Source organism: Nanorana parkeri, unplaced genomic scaffold, assembly GCF_000935625.1.
Source record: "Nanorana parkeri isolate BGI_ZX_2015 unplaced genomic scaffold, ASM93562v1 scaffold400, whole genome shotgun sequence".
NCBI classification, from domain to species: domain Eukaryota; kingdom Metazoa; phylum Chordata; class Amphibia; order Anura; family Dicroglossidae; genus Nanorana; species Nanorana parkeri.
In genome coordinates, this window is record NW_017306668.1 from 1,133,233 (window position 1) to 1,150,422 (window position 17,190).

General features: G+C 38.4%; 1 protein-coding gene across 1 annotated transcript in view; it reads right to left on the reverse strand.

The window, feature by feature from the left end:
• The window catches only part of ITGA4 (integrin subunit alpha 4), a 119,713-nt gene that overhangs the window by 42,838 nt on the left and 59,685 nt on the right, over positions 1-17,190 (reverse strand). The window contains exons 10-13 of the mRNA XM_018559496.1: positions 10,907-11,015; positions 3,975-4,069; positions 1,728-1,818; positions 128-173 (exon numbers count right to left, since the gene is read on the reverse strand). Of these exons, the coding sequence (XP_018414998.1) occupies positions 128-173; positions 1,728-1,818; positions 3,975-4,069; positions 10,907-11,015 (341 nt within the window). The remainder of the gene's footprint in view (positions 1-127; positions 174-1,727; positions 1,819-3,974; positions 4,070-10,906; positions 11,016-17,190) is intronic.

Genomic DNA, 17,190 nt, shown 5'->3' on the forward strand with positions numbered 1-17,190 from the left:
ATAGATGTGATCCAAAAGGATGGGCGTCTGGCGGAGGAACATTGTTTTTTACATGCAAATGCATTAATAACATTGTCTTATTTCATTCTAAGAACAATCCAGACATAATACAGCAATGTAGTCTTACCTCAGCAACACTGCAGAGTCAGAAAGAAATGCCCCAACTGCAATATCTATAGGAACATGAAACAAATATAAAATATTTTCAAGTACTATTCACTAGCTGACTTTGTGCTTAATTGAAACGAATTAAGAATAATAGCTAACATGAATATAAACTGGTACTGACATATCCCATGTAATAGAATAAACCCAATAGTAAATCCGAATAATGTAACACTAGATCATTGTTATGAACTCTATTCAAGAGGGTCCTTCTTCTACCCCATAGTACCAACCTCAAATGCCCATGTCCCCATCATTGCCCCTTCTGCTGCCATATTGTGGTCAAGAAAGTAATCTAAACAGTGCACACTGCAGGAGGGTTTATATAAGCAGTTATATAAAAATGCAATTCCAGTGACCAGAGATCAGAGGAGTGTATATCCTATTCCTGAACCATAACTGGCCAGATTCCATCTACCTACTGCTCCCATTTTACTTTAGACTCCTCTATATCAAGGATGAATTAACTGTCTAACTTAGTAAACATTGCATTTCTAAGGTAACTTAGGGAATATTCCAAACATGAGCAAAGGTATAGCTCGCTATAAGCCAACAGGTTTTCCTACTGCAGAAGAAAAGACACTAAATGCAGTATGCAAAAATTGTAGGTAAAACTTTTTCTGCTACAAGAACCATTAGCAGCAATCTATTGCTGACACGTTAATGCTTTGCATTTGTTAAACAAAAATGCTCCTTGGCGCACACAGAGGAAGCTTGGGACAAAAGGAAGTGCCTAGCATTAGATGATAACACGGTACAATGGAAGAAAGTGGGCACAGCCATTCACAAATCTCAATTTATTGGAATTACCATCTTGTGTCATTCTTGGTGAATTATATATGAGGGAGAACCAAAAAGTAAAGGCAATTTATAATTTGCACTGTGACTGGAAAAGAGAGAAGCTTGCGCAATGCAGCCTATTTACATAGCCTGTTGGATAGTTCGATAATGCACAGTAGCGCTAAGACCGTAGTCAAGTGGTAGTCACGTGGACAGAAACATGGACGCTCCGTTACAAGACTGCACCATCAAAGAACAACAATGGATAACAGTGTCTCAGTTGGCTGCACATTTGGATATCGGCTATGGATCCGCATTTGTCATAGTGCATGATGACTTAGGAAGCAGGAAAGTCTGCACACGATGGGTTCTCAAACAGCTTACTGCTCTTCACAAGCAACAGCATGTTGTGACCCAGTTGAGAGGGTATAAAGGAGATCAGAGTATTCTGCAGAGAATTGTCACCGGCGACAAGACATGGGTGCACCACTATGACCCGGAGAGCAAAATGAAGGAGGCGCACCGGGGGCCACGCATGTACACCTCAGACAATGAAGTAAAGGAAGCTCTGCGCACCTGGCTTCAGAAGCAGCCAAAAAGCTTCTTCTCTGCAGGAATACAAGTGCATCATCATGCACAGGGACTATGTGGAAAAGTAATATGTTCAAGTGCTCACAGTTACTTCTATTAAAGTTGTTAAATGTATTTTGCCTTTACTTTTTGATTTCCCCTCGTATTTCAGTTCACTAAGAATATTTTCATCATTTGTTTTAATAACCTACCTTGATAACCATTTCCATCAGCATCTAGTCCCTGAGATATAGATTGGCCAAACATGCTCAAGTAATAGCCAAGTTTCTTCCCCTGTATTCTCTGTAAAAACAAATATGGACATTAGTCAGGCATATTCATAAACAATGAGGCTGACGACTGGAATTCTTAGTTTTGCTGCAGATGTACAGTAAATATGAAGGAAGACATAGTCAAAGGTTAGTTCCTACAGGGAATCTTACAGGAAAGAGATAAGACAGCTTGGAAAAATGTACATCGAGCCATTCATAGTACCAATTATCTGCAAAATCTAGTCATAACACACAACCTTTGTAAATATTTTTAAAGACATTTATATCTATGTGTTAGATATCATATTTATGTGTAGGGGGTGTAATATGAACGCGCAATGGTCGTCATGATTAGTACACAGCCAGCTCTGCTAATATTGTCATAACAGAAGTGTTCATTAAATTCTATTTCTTTTTATTTGCAGATAAGTATTTGAATAATAATGCATAATGCATCCAATTATACAACAGTATATTTCAAACTGTCACTTTAATAGTAAATGCTGAGGGTGGAATAGCTACAGCTGTGAAAATCACAACACATTTTGCAGCCTGTTTAAAGTAAACCTGTCACGAGAGAAACATTGGATGCTACTGCTAACTTCCAGCAATCTGAAGCTCTTTCTTCAATCCCTGATTACTGATCAACAGAACAATCAGTCGTGGTACCTGATCTGCATTTTTGTTCTAGGCCAGCCATTTAAATAATTCTAAAACCAGAACATAAACATAACAGCTAGGACAGCAAAGTCAGAAGGTGGTGAGTAATAGCAGCCCCCATAACCCTCTTCTGACATTTCCTTAGGACAGTGCAAAGAACAATGATGATGTTCAGAGTCAAGTAACCCATATCCAATGCATGTCACCTTTCATCAATTTTGAGAAATAAAAACAAATAAAGCATGAAGGGATGAAGGAGTTAACATGGCTCTTTATGGCTGTACACTGCCTAAATCATCGTATTTCTATGATGGGTGCGACCTTGTGTTTCCAATTAGCCGTGGCCACTCGGCCTGTACAGATCAATGACAGGCTGAGACTCTCCATCTGTCTGCATGCAATCAAACATGGAACAAATTCCTGCTGTTATAAACAGATGAGTAGCCCTGGACGCAAACAGTCTGCGTAAAGGGACGCTTATCTGTTGTTGTATGTAATCGCTCCTTGAGCGACTGCATGCAAACAGCCACAGACAGTGTCAGTGTCAGTCTGTCATTTGTTTGTACCCAAAGCTGATTGTACACCCACCCCTGAAATACACTAATCTGGGTTGTGTACAGTCATGAACAGCCATGTGAATAAGGCCCTAATAGAAAAATAAAAACATGTAAAAGATGGATTTTGATTGCATTATAAACAAAACCTTTGTACTTGTATATTTTGACAGCAGAATAGAATATTAAAAAAATAAATAAGCCTATTAAAAGATGAAATAAAAAAGCTGCTTTTGCTGTGATACTCGCCATTAATTCAGAGTTCTCCCCACAGTAATTATCTACCGCTAGTTATTTTCAGTCTTCTGGGTTAAATGACAGTCAGCAACATTCAACTCACTTTCTATATACCCCGGCTGTCTTGGACCCGCCCCCAGCTTGTGACTAGACAGTGATGAGCTGATGTCTCTGTCACTCTGCTTTTTTCATCTATCTGCATTTTTGTCAGCACAAGACATGAACTAACTGGTTCATTGTGCTGCTTGTTCCTCAGCTATACTGAACACTGTTGTACAGGGACTGAGTAAAATCCAGGTACATACACTGCTTGCATTAAAGAAGAAGATTCCATGATGCATTGATTTAGGAAAAAAGATCAGACATCATAGGTCATTATAATCTCTTAATGCAAAGGACATAAACAAGCTCAAAGTGAAATCTGCTGCGTACTTAAAGCCTGCAGATGAAAAATTGCTGTTGATACAACAAATACAGGCACTTACTTGTAGATACATGTTAATCATGAGGCCCCCTATTCATGATGACTTTTATGACTTTTGATATATATAAAAAGTATAAATATAATAAATGTTTAGATTGTAAGCCCTCAGGGGCAGGGCCCTCCTTACCATCTTGCCTTGAATTCTATTATGATTGTAATGTCTTATATTGTAAAGTGCTGTGCAAACTGTTGGCGCTATATAAATCCTGTATAGTAATAATAATAATAATAATATAGGAGTAAATAAGATACCTGTGTGAATGTACGTGTGATTCCTTTTTCTCGTCCATTATAAATATATATTGCTCCTAGCAAATTTTCCTCATGGGGTGCTCCAATAGCAACATCTGTTTAAATAAAAGCATATTGTTGTACAGTAAATAAAAACATCACTCACCAAAACAATGTCAGAAACGCTAGGACAGAATAAATAATTGAAGCCTGGTAAGCAATGATTCTAAAGTGTAACACAGAAAAATGGCAGCTGCATCCCAAGTGTTTGGGACCACTTAGTTCTGGAAACATGCAGGTACACAGATCCTTACATACGATATACTGGATCCCACATTGGGTTTACTGACATCTGAACTACAAATTATTTTGTATAACACTGATAACAACATTATGTGAAAGGATATCTGTAAAAAAAATGCTTGAACCATTTTTAATTTCAGTTCTACTATGGTGTTATAAACTCTGCCCCAAGTTCGTTAATGGTATTCTATAGTAATAATGAGGCTTTAACTGCTTATAAATGAGTGGTATGAAATAGCTAAACAGGAAAGAATAGCAATTTGAACATGTAATGCTGGGATTAAACACAAGGTGGCAGTGGAGCCCACCATCCGTTTTATTAAATGCAACTATTTCCTCAAATTAACCATTTATTATTGTAAATATATTACAATAAAGTGTTACAATGTTTTACTTACACAATACTTATTTATGCTGCTGTTATAATAAAAATATTATAAATGTTTTCAACATAATGCTACAACTCAATAGCTGTGTTCTATGTTTATGTATAATACATTTATACACAACCATATTATCTGGATAGTTGGAGATGTCTATGAATGACAAAAAACAGAAACCAAGATTTCATACATTCACAACCAACCATGATGTATGAAGTAAGTTGGATAACCAAAAAATTAAGATAAACAAGGGTAAGATGATATTACTGGACAATTTCACTGTTCCTGAAGAATATTAGGAAATTTAATGTATTAATGCTTGACTGGCTCACAAAGCTGGCACTCCACTCTCAGCCTGATTTCGGGTGCATTGTGCCAAATGAATAGCTTCAATTGCTCTTGCTCCTTTAAGTCACTGACCATGAACAATTATGCCAATTGGGGGCTTCAGAGTTTTCTGATCTGGATATTATTATTATTATTACATAGTATTTATATAGTGCCAACAGTTTGCGCAGCGCTTTACAATATAAGGAAGACATTACAGTTACAATACAATTCAAGACAAGATGGTAAGGAGGGCCCTGCCCCTGAGGGCTTACAATCTAAAAGAGGAGGGGGAAATGATACATGAGGTAGCTGTGGGAATGAATTATGTGAGAATGTGAAGGTTCAGTGGTTAGGTTGCGGTGGGATAGGCTTCCCTGAAGAGATGAGTCTTTAGGGAACGCCTAAAGGCAGTCAAGGTGGGAGATAGACGGACAGGTTGGGGTAAAGAGTTCCAGAGGATGGGAGAGACTCTAGAGAAGTCCTGGAGGCGAGTATGGGAGGAGTGGACAAGGGAGCTGGAAAGCAGGATGTCAATGGATGAGCGGAGGGGACGGTTAGGGTGATACTTTGAGACAAGGTCTGAGATATATCCGGGGGCGGAGTTGTGGATGGCTTTATAGGTGACTGTTAATATTTTGAATTTTATCCTCTGGGCGAGTGGAAGCCAGTGGAGGGATTGGCAGAGGGGGGATGCAGACACTGAGCGGTTGGTAAGGTGAATGAGTCTGGCAGCTGCATTCATGATAGACTGAAGGGGGGATATTCTGTGTAGTGGAAGGTCAATGAGGAGGGAGTTACAATAGTCAAGACGAGATATAACAAGTGAGTGGATGAGTAGTTCTGTGGTGTCATTGGTGAGGAAGGGGCGTATTTTTGAGATGTTACGAAGGTTGGTGACTCAAAGCATTAAAACCAGATGGTCAGCACTCAGTACAACAACCAAGTAACTAGCTTTTTTCAGAAGGTTGTCAATTTAACCATCTTACAGGTAGACTGGTAAGTAGGTAGTATACATTTTCTTTCAAAATACATGGAAGATTTCTGTAAATGCTCAAATAGAGTTTTTATATTAATGCCTGGTGGTGAACTCATCAGTACAAATAGTTTGTACATTTATGTATATGTATAGCGATCAATAGCTCCAAATTCTCCTTTGCCTGTACAATACTATAATAAATCTGCCGTAGAATCTCACATTGCTTTTTTTTAGAATTACATTGCTGTGCAACAGAATTGATACATGCTCCCATATTGATTGGTAAGTATCTTATGCCACATGTTAGTCTCTGGTGTGTAGTCTTAGGCCTTGTTCACACCAAATGCAGAGCAGATCCGGTCAGGTTTCTGCACACGCACGCTAGTCTTTTAGATGCGTTTTTGATGCGTTTTGACGCGTTTTTGGCCAATTTAACATGGGCTTTCAGTGCGTTCCAGGCATTTGCATGCGTTTTTGATGCGTTTGTAGATCCAGAGCAGGTAAAATAGGGCTTGCTGCAATTTTTTTACCTGCTCTGGACCTGCTCTAGATCTGCACGCTGCGATGTGAACTGGAGCTAAAAATACCATAGGAATACATTGGACGCAGTTTTGATCTGGTCTGCACCTGCTCTGCTCTGCTCCGCGCTTGGTGTGAACTAGCCCTTACCAGACAGTGACTGACTGAGTGATCTGGCAGGAGGGACTCATTTTAGCTCCTGTGGACTGCTCAGTCCCAATCAGCAAAATATAAAAAAAAATTGGTAAACCTTCTATACTTATTCTGTGATATATTTTGCCAATCTGGCAGAAATGACATTTGTGAAATTTGTCAGAAGTACTGATGTGAGTAATAGCATTCGTGGACTGGTTTGGGTTCCCATATGTTTGTTAAACTGGACAGATAAGTACAGCATTTCCTGTCCCATTTTCATTTAAACATTTGACACTTGTCCTGGTATTTTTTTGCCCAGCTCTGCAATGCAAATTAGTCTGGGTTCCCAATCTTAATAAAAAATGTTTATCCTGTCCAGTCATGATTGATATGGTAACCTAAATAGTAATGTAAAACCTAAATGTTTTCTCTAAATAGTGAACCTTTCAGTCCAACTAAAATGTGTTTTCTTACAGCAGACTAATAAAATATCTGCACCCCCAACATGATCAGGAATTATTCACATGGCTGTGGTAAAATTTGCCATCTGTTATCACTGCTGCTGCTCTGAAGTACTGAAACTGATTGTGGTAAAAGCAAAGCGACTTTTCAAAACTTTGCCAAGTTCATATTTTTAAAAAGGGGTTCATATGCAAACATCTAGAATGCATGTTATGAAGATTGAGAATGTATGAGACTAAAAATGAATACGTCTTTTTCCCTTTCTAAGGAGTGGTAAAATTTATGATCGGAATATGCAGTGTACTCGATTAAGAAGACTGGGACAAACCAGAACTGGTTCATATAGCAACCAATTGGGTTTTATATTTGAAACAAAACAATGCTATGAGCCATACCCTCACATTCATGTAAGCGTTCATAAATAAGCCTCAGTGACTACATGATTAGTGTTTCTTTGAGGGCTAAGTAGAAGCCAAGCAGTAATTGTATAGTTTAAAATACAGTTCATTCTGTGAGAATACATTTACTAGTGCCAATGTGCCTCTTTCATGTACAGTACATCTGTAGAAATGTAAATGTCTGTTCCTGTCTTTGGCTACACTCCTCACCATGTCTCATTTCATTCGTTCTAAAGAATTAATGAAAAAATAACTCTCAAAATGTGCTACCATTTTCTTTCTTTGTGCTGTCAGCTAACATAATGTAGTGGATGGGGCAGTAGATTGCATGGACCCAGACTTTTTCGTATCTCAAACCCTGGATTGTATTACTTTTGCATTACATCTGCTAAACAAGTGTGACACCATCATTTGGCTTTGTAATGGCCATGATATTTGAACAGAAAGAGTAATTTCAGAAGTGGATCTCTCATCACTGGGGTCCCAAAGAGATAATAGGCAACCACACCAAATGGAAATATCAGGCTTCGGATAGAGCTGAAACATGTCACAAACCTAAGCAAAGCTATTTTTTCAATTTCAGATTCATGTTCATTTTACATCCTATTCAAATCCTCTACATAAAACTAGATCCATTACAAAACTCTATCTGGTGGAAAACTGGAAATGTATCTCCCCACTTGATTTATTGACCACTGCAATTACCCTTTGCATTCAAGCAGTAACCTCCCAAACAACCCTAGCATTCCAATAATAAAACCATGAAATCTGATGTATATTATTATTAACCGGTGGTACATTTCTGACCACGACCCCTAAAGCAGTTGCTCAAATGTTATTAATATTACTAGAATTCTTCCATTTCCATCCCACTCTTGGTTAAAAGGCAAGAACACAATTCTCTCAGGTGTTAAAGATATGGCTCCCCACCCAACCACTAGCCAAAACTACAACTCTATTCCAAAGCTTTTTCATTATTTTGCAGTTAAATAGTGGAATATAGACCATAGCTGTCCCCCTTCCACTTGGAATATTTTGCAGTGGATATGAAAGCCCTAGCCATCAGTTCCAAATAAACTTATTTAGGATCAATTCTCAAGTTTATCTTATACTCCCTTTTATATCCTTCCCCACCCACATTGGCTACAGTGGGAAAACTACTCCTATGTGTTTTTTTTTTTATAGAGTTCCCTTGGGGTTTAGCAATGGCTAGTAACTCAAAAAAGGCTCATCAAGGGGAGTTTTTCCCCTAGTCCTTCCTTGCACAGGAGATTTTCCATTACTAAACTCAATTTACTTTGGTCATTCTTGCATTTGTAAAAACATAGAAACATAGAAGAGTGAAGGCAGAAATAGACCAAGCGGTCATTACAAAGCCAAATGATGGTATCATACCCAGTCTAAAGATGTAAGGTAAAATTATTTAGAACAAAAAGACTGAAGAATGCAAATGTGTTTCTGATGTTTCATGGCATCAGAAGGGGCGACTAAGAAAATCAGCCAATAAACCCATAGCTGCTCACCCTAAACTGTACTATCAGTTTTGGTGGCGTGGGCCTTTAATGTTGTCAACATCAAGGTCCATCTAAAACATCTAGACTTTTTCTCTCTCGGAGGGATAATCAGGCATTTACAATGCAAATGGTCAACATAAATGTCTAAAATGTGAATGTGGTTTACCTCTTTGAATGGTAAATGCAGCGGAGAAGCCTGCTAGACAATGCTGGAGGTGGTGGGAGGGACTGTGCAGTTTTTACACAACTTCCCTAAGCTCCTGCAGATGGAGCAATGTGCTGTCAGCTAAATCGCTGTGAGCAGAGACAGGTGTGGCTATTCAAGGGCTACTACCAGAACAAACATCTAAAGCTGGCCATACAGTGTTCTATTTTTTTTGTTCCGCCCATGGGTTGAACCAAAAAAATAGAACAGATTCCTCCATCAATTGAGTGTTGATCAAGGATTCCCTGGTCTTTCTTTGTATTCTGACAATGGTCACCGGCCACTGTCAGAATGCCCGAACAGAGCTGACAGCTATTGTGTAAATTGTGTGAATTTTACGTGTATTTTGCAAATGTATGGCCAGCATTAACAGCAGCAGCAATAAGGGGGTCAAAGCCACATTGATTTCCTGCAGAAGGAAGAGTGTTGCCACCCTATCAAAGGAAATGTCTATTCAATGATTTTACTGGTAGAATCAACATGTATTTACAAAAAGTTTCAACAGAGACCACTTACTGGTATGGGAAGCCTATGTCATGTATGTGGTTTTATAGTTTGACCACAGTTCTATTTTAAACAGCTTCTACTTAAGAGGAGTACAGTGGTGACACTTTAATAAATGCAATGAAGAGTAAAGATGAGAACATTCCTAAAAGATGGTCGACGCTCAGTCCACAAAATCCCAATGTCTTAGTGAACAAAATATTCTGTTTTTCGAAAATATCATCATAGTATTTTGTTAGCAACTTACCAAATGAATTTAGATTAATAAGCCAATAAGCCAACACTTGAAACCACTATGTCAACAGTATTCAGACGACAACGCACAAACAATACATACCCCGCCCTTTACTGAGAAACAGTCTTGGTTTTAGTTGACTGTAGATAATTAGTAAGTTATTATCTTTACATGTTTTGTGGGCTTCATGGGGCATTCTGCTTGAGTGTAATAACCACTTCTAGTGGTTATTTTTGTTTTGCTGAAAGGACAATCTTTAAGGACCAGTAAACCGAAAACAAAAAGTTACCTTAAGTAAAAAAAGGCCTAATTACAACATTCACAGATGCACATGTAAAAGGATGCGTAAACCAGAAATCCAGCCCCCAAAAAAGATAAAAAATGAATAGCCTGTTAAAACAAAAAATAACAAAACCGGCTTTTGCTTCACTATTCTCCTTCAATTCAGAGACTTACTTTCTTCCCTGCCAGTAACAACACTTCCCATTGCAAACTGACAATGTTAAGCCATTGCCTTAAAATTAGCCGAGGCACTGCCAGCCTGCAGTCTGAGCTCCTTCAATTGGACATTGTGCTGCATATCCTTAACTGGCAGTACGACATCCAACTGAAGGAGTGTGCATAGCAGGAAGATGTACTGAGATAAACATACTGCAAAATTGATTTTGCACTGTAGCTGAGACCAAAGCCACATTCCACTAGACAGGAACAAGTCCATGTAATAAAAACTGTTAAGGCCGTACACTGACTATTCCAAAAGCCGGTGTAGACTTAAGAATAACTGTACCAGCACATGGGTGGTTTGGATATCCCTGTCTGAAATAACTCAAAATGCTACATAACTACTTCATATCCATGTTCAATAAATAAAGGCTCACGGGCTAATCTAATCATTCATTTGAGATCAGCTTAGTGCTCAGTGTTAATGTTCCCCTCGTAGAGTAGTCATGACCCCATATAATGTAGCAATAATATAAGCAGTAATATACCTTCAAATCCATCAGTATCTAGGTCTCCTAGGTTAGTAATAGCTTCTCCAAACCTTGCTGCATATAGGTCACTTCCTGAAAGTTCATAATCCAGTTCTGTAATTCTCCCCTTAAAACCAAATGCAAGAAATATTTTGTTATAATATCAATGTGCTTTATTAAAAAAAATACTCACATATGCAAAAAAATTACACTGAATATCACAGAGAATGGAAAACATATTGGAACTGTAGTAGAGCTATATTTTACAAGAAATGTGAAGACAAAAACACTCCTTTGGAAAAGCACTACAAATTGAACAAGCAAAAAAGTTTAAACCTTGATGTGTAGACATTTGAAAAGGTGTTTACAGAATTCATGGGAACAAACACACTTAATGTGCAGCTTAAAAGGTGCGCCGTGTAAAACGTTATGTTATCTTATTTATGTCTTCCTTATCAAGACATGTGTTTTTTTAAAGGAGCCCTACATACATCAGTTGAGTCTTTGATGTTAGTCCTTAAAGAGTAACATTTGGCACAGTCAGATATTCTTCCCAGAGCAAAACATTATTTAATTTCTAATTCTCACCTATTCCATGTCCTATATATCTATCTATGTTTATAGTTGAATCAAGTTTATTGAGATATAAAGACAGAAAAAACATTGAACAAGTTGTGAGAAAAAGAATGAGTAATACAATGCAATCAGATCAGAGAATGAACAAGATGAAATAATTGACTACATGTATAGCGTAATAAGGAAATGCAGGGAACGTGCAGGGCCACCCAGTAGGTCTATATATAATCTGTAGATAAAAGTAGCAGAGAACATTAATCCTCAAAATATACCTGAAAGGATATGACTTCTAATAAAGTTTTGGTGCCAGTGTAGTAAACTCAGAAGTTCAGTGCACAGTCAATTTACCACAAACTTTCATCAACCTTAAGCCACACAGAGGAAGTGGCATGACTTTTTCTTCTCATTTTGGTTGGGTTTACAGTATTTGGTTAAAAAGGAGTAAGCACCATATAATCTGAACACAGCCAGAAGCAATTATTGTGAATGTACATCTAACATTCATGTCGATCATATCAAGCCATGTCCACTCAGATATGCAGTAGATTGGCACTGAACATTATATTGCACTATGAAAAGAACTATTTTTTATATAGCATGTTTTGAAGTGAACCTGGCCTGGCCTTTAAAAAATCCACAGTGTTGAATTGGAGGCACCACAACCCTGTGTTAGTCCCCTTGAAGCCTCATAAATCCTAGTTTTAGTCTGTGTACTATGCTTCTACCCCCTATGTGTTAACAATAAAGTAAAAAAAAAAAAATGTAGGTAACATAAAAAAATTAAAAATGCAAACAGATTTTTTTTAAAGCCTCCCACCCCCATGTACACGCGCATACAAACGAAGAAAATGCGTCGGATGCGTCTACGTGCAAAAATTAAAATTGCGGCACACATGTTACATATCATGGCAAACGTCAGAGTGCTAGCAAAAAATTATATGGCCATCAATCACTGTTAACACTAAACTGATGAGCAGTAAAAGCTTTTAAAGCATTGCCTATGGGAAATGTTGGATATTGTGGTATTTTGCGGTTTCACGGGTGCACACAATTATAAGACTTTACATGTTTGGTATCAATTTACCCGACATTACCCCATCTTTTATATTTTACTAAAAATGTGGGTATTATACTCTGTTTCTGTTTACTAAATGGAATTTTTATGCATTTTATCTTAAAGATACTGGTTTGATAAACATTTGCACAAATACCGTGTGACATAAAAAAGTTGCAACTAGCATATTTGTATTCTATAGGGCCTTTGCTTTCAGAAAATATATCATTGTTTGGGGGTTTGAAGCTGTTTTCTCGCCAAAAATTCAGATTTTATCATGTGTGTGCAAATGTAAGAAATTGCTCCGGACAGCAAGTGGTTAAGTAAGAATTCACATGCCTCTTGTATTTAGACAACATTTTCGTATCCTGGAGTTCAAGTTATTGAATTCAGCTCATTGACTGTTAAATTTACACCTTAATCTGGGCATGAGAATCTCAGATAACATCTAAAAACAAGCCTGATCTTTATATCAGCAGGCATGATGTGTTACAAGCCACTAAACAGGAGATGCGGTTTATATCTGTACTGCCATGCCCATTTAGTACAACAAGCAGCTCAGCTATCTGATGCTGGCGCAAAGTATGTTAATCTTATCTCCAGTGCGTGCCTTTGTAGGATAAATTGCATCCTGATCGCCAGGAAAAATAGGGTGAACGCTGACCTAACTGATAAGAAATCATTCCACTTACAGATGTTTCTGTTCATTTACAGCTGAGCACAACCAGGGCTAGATTCAGAAATCATGCTACCGTAAGACACAAAACACCCTTTTATACATTTACAGGCTCTGCCTGATTTATCACCAGGCATGCTGTAATTTTCACTGAGTAAATGAAAGTGTAACTAAAGGCCAGACTTTTTTTTAATGGAGTGGAAGAGAATTAGAACCTCTGTTGGTTTTTTTTTTTAATTGCCGTTTGGTTTTATTGTTTCCTTCTCTTAAATTAATATTAAAGTCAAAAGGTTTTTAAGCTATTTCAAATGCTTATTAAATCACTTACAATGGATGCTGTTTAAACGCAGGATCAGCTTGTTCCTTTGAGTCCTAGGCCTGATATCCTGTTTTAAGGTGACTCCTTTCCCTTGCAGGGTCCAATAGAGCCACCCTTGTGTGTGCTAGTAAGCTGTGAGTCTCCACAACAGCAAAAAGTTTCCCAGCGCACTCACCAGCCAGCATGCAAAAAAAAACCTGTCTAACCGCTAAGGTTAAAAACAGAGGTATTAGATACACGACTTCTGCAGAATATGTGAAAGCCGCACTGCTATGTCAAGGCCCCTCTGTGTAGTGCGGTCCTAAGTCTAACCTATGAGAGTCTCCATCTTGGGGCACATGTAGCAAAAGATAAAATTGGGTGCAGGTTCGCCAGGAGGCAGCCCAACCTCCTTAAAAGTACAGGGACACACAAGGGACCCTGCATATCACAACGGCAGCTGAGACCCTTAGTGTGTCACTGCACCAAATCAGTCAAGGAAAAACAAATGGCAAACGCACACTTAAAAAGTTATAACCAGCTTTAAAGCAAGGTGCACATGGAAGGGCTTCATACAGTACAACCAGCCAGCATGCAAAAAAAAAAAACCTGTCTAACCACTAACTTTTGCTCCACAAACACATAGACACAGGAAGGCAAGACACTACCCTGCTTTCTATTACCCATTCCTTCCTCCTCCCTTCTCCAAGATAGTACATGGGCAGCTGCTGGAACCTGTGCTTTACCCTGTGATCTTGTACTCAACAGGAAGTTCAGGAAAGCCGAGCTGAGCTAGTCGGGGCTGCTATTCAGAAACATGATGACTGTATGTGCTTGGGTATGTAAAGAAATACTTTGCTGGGCAATGTATATTTGTTTGATCTGGATTCATTACTGAAAAAACGCTTGATGGGTTAATACTACTTTAACTTGTCCTATGGTAAATTTGTAATTCAGCCGAATTACATTACTAATATATATCATGAACATTCTTTTACATGAAAAAGCAGTGGCATCAAGAACAGAATGAGATGACAATAAGGTTGCAACAGGGCACTTGCGTCTGATGGGCTCTAGATGTGGAGAAGGGGAGGGGTGGGGGCTGTTAGAATTTTAGGGATTTGGGGAAGAGGAGTTATTAGGATGAGAGTTTTTAGGTACAGGAGGTTATGGGGTGGACATGGTCACTGTAGGAATATATGGTAATTTGGGGATTTTAAATCTGAAGCACTGGGTACGGTGCTGAAGCTCAGGGGCCATAGCTCATCTTGCACCCAGGGTGTTATGCTACATGCTTAGACATTTTTTTAAAGAAATCACAGATGTAAATATCCAATTAAATTAGTTTACCCTTGATGAATACTATTTGTTAAATACATGTCCACAATGAAAAGTCCTATTTCTATTTACTACAGGAAACAGGAACAATTCCCAATACAGTAAGTGACAGTTTCAACGCTGACTGTAAATATCTGTAACCAACACAGAGGACTTTCTCAGCACACAAAGCTCTTTGTGGCTCATTTGTCAACCTTTAGTTATTGCCCACAATGCTTGGCTAAAATAAATTAGGTTACACACAAAAACCAAGGTCAGGATTTTATGAGTATCGAAAGTAAATCCAAATGGTTTCTGAGTAACATCAACCATGTTAAAATTTTGCAATGTATGGTAAAATAAAAGCTCTGGCCACATCTTGCTCAAGGAGATGAGTTCAATGCCAAACACAAACATGGACAAAAGTACTGCTTGACCCATTTCTATTCTCATATAAATGACACGTCATTGACATTTCTTTGTTGGCCCCTAAACTAAAGTATGCATGGGTACCGGTCAGCCAGATATCAGTTCCATAGACTCACAAGATAATGGTTCAGTAATAATCTGGGCTCTCTCAGAAAACCATTCTAGAGCTGACCACACTTGGGAGAGATCTGAGTTCAGAAATAGAGAACTGGACCTTTAGACAATCTCTACTAGGGTTGCACAGATACAAAGTACAGTACTCGGTACAAGTACGAGTACATGTACCGATACTTTTGAGCTCCAAGACTACACTAGAGAAAAATTCAAAAATTAGGAGGCAGCCGTCATTTGTAAGGAGCACACGGAGCTCCTGGGATTTGTACATCTCTGTTTTAATGTACGATTTTGTTCTTATAAATAAAGGGATGCACAGATACCACTTTTGCGAGTACGAGTACTGGTACTTGCCGAGTACTTACAAGTACGAGTACTGATACATTTTTGTTTATTGTCATGCAACAGTTTTTCTAAAACAATACAGACTAATGATTTCAAGACAGTGATGGAGCACCAGAGCCAGGTCCTAGCTGCACCCGCTTGCAACCCTGCTAGTTCTCATGAAAATGCCAAGTATCTGCACTGGTACTCGAAAAGTATCTGTGCATCCCTAATCTCTACCACACCAGACATACATACTGACTAATCAGTAGGGTGATCCCCTTTTACTGTCTATTAGGTGGTGCTACTTGTTTCAGTTTATCTCAGTTAATTTTTAATGAATCAGAAAGTATAACCTAGAAGGCTATGGAACAAAGGGACTAAAGGAACCAAAAAGGCCTTCACTGAGCCAATGCATTCCTTAGAACAGAAGGCCCTCTGGTCACTGGTTCCGTTGGGGGCTCTTTGGTATCTTTAGTACCCTCCCGTCATAAGCTTCTGGGTTATATTTTCTAATTATCATTAATATATAGGATTTATACAGTGGCAACAGTTTGCGCAGGACTTTAGAAAATAAAAGGAGACTGTACAGTTACAATACAACACAACACAAAAGGGTTAGGGTTAGAGCTTGACTATAGTGGAAGCAATGTATAAAATATGGCAGCATGAATTGAAGACCAGGCACATACATTTGCTGATGTTTTTTTTTTTTACAATTCCCACTCAATGTGAATATCCTAAAGTAAACATGAGATCAGGCTATGGATTTCAAGTATTAACACATTCTTAACAAGCAGTACATAAACTATACAACAAACCCCCATTGACCTTTGTAGCTGCAGGCACTGTGGAGCAATTCAACCTCAAAGTTCACAACAGAAGCACTGAAGTGATCTGCACCTACAGAGCTCATTTAGAGCTTGTTTTAACCCCTTCATGACTGAGGCCTTTTTTTCATTTTTTGCACCCATGTTATATTCCACATTTTAGGCCTGAAAATGACTTAAAATCCCCAAACATTATATATTTTCTGAATGCCAAGACCCCATAGAATACAATGGTGGTAGTTGCAAATGTTTATGTTGTGCAATATTAGCGCAACTCCTTATTAAACCCCAACATTTAGTGAAAAATGTAATTAAATGCCCCAAAACACAACAAAATACAATTTTTGTAATGAAATATAAAATATGAGGTTACAACGAGTAAAATGATACCCAACATGCCCAGGTTACAAATTGCGTGCATCCGTGAAACGGCAAAAAACTGCAATACCCCAAAAAGTCCATAGAAGACGCTTTAAAAGCCCCCACAGGTCATCAATTTAGAGATACCCCAAAATACTGGCCCTAGAATTATTGTTCTCTCTCCGGCGTGCACGGCGATACCCAACATGTGTAGCGCGTTCGTCGTTTTCATACGTAGGCGCATGTTTGCGTGGCGACGCGCATGCTCACGGGGGCGGGGGACTTTTAAAACATTTTTTTATTATTATTAGATTTATTTTATTT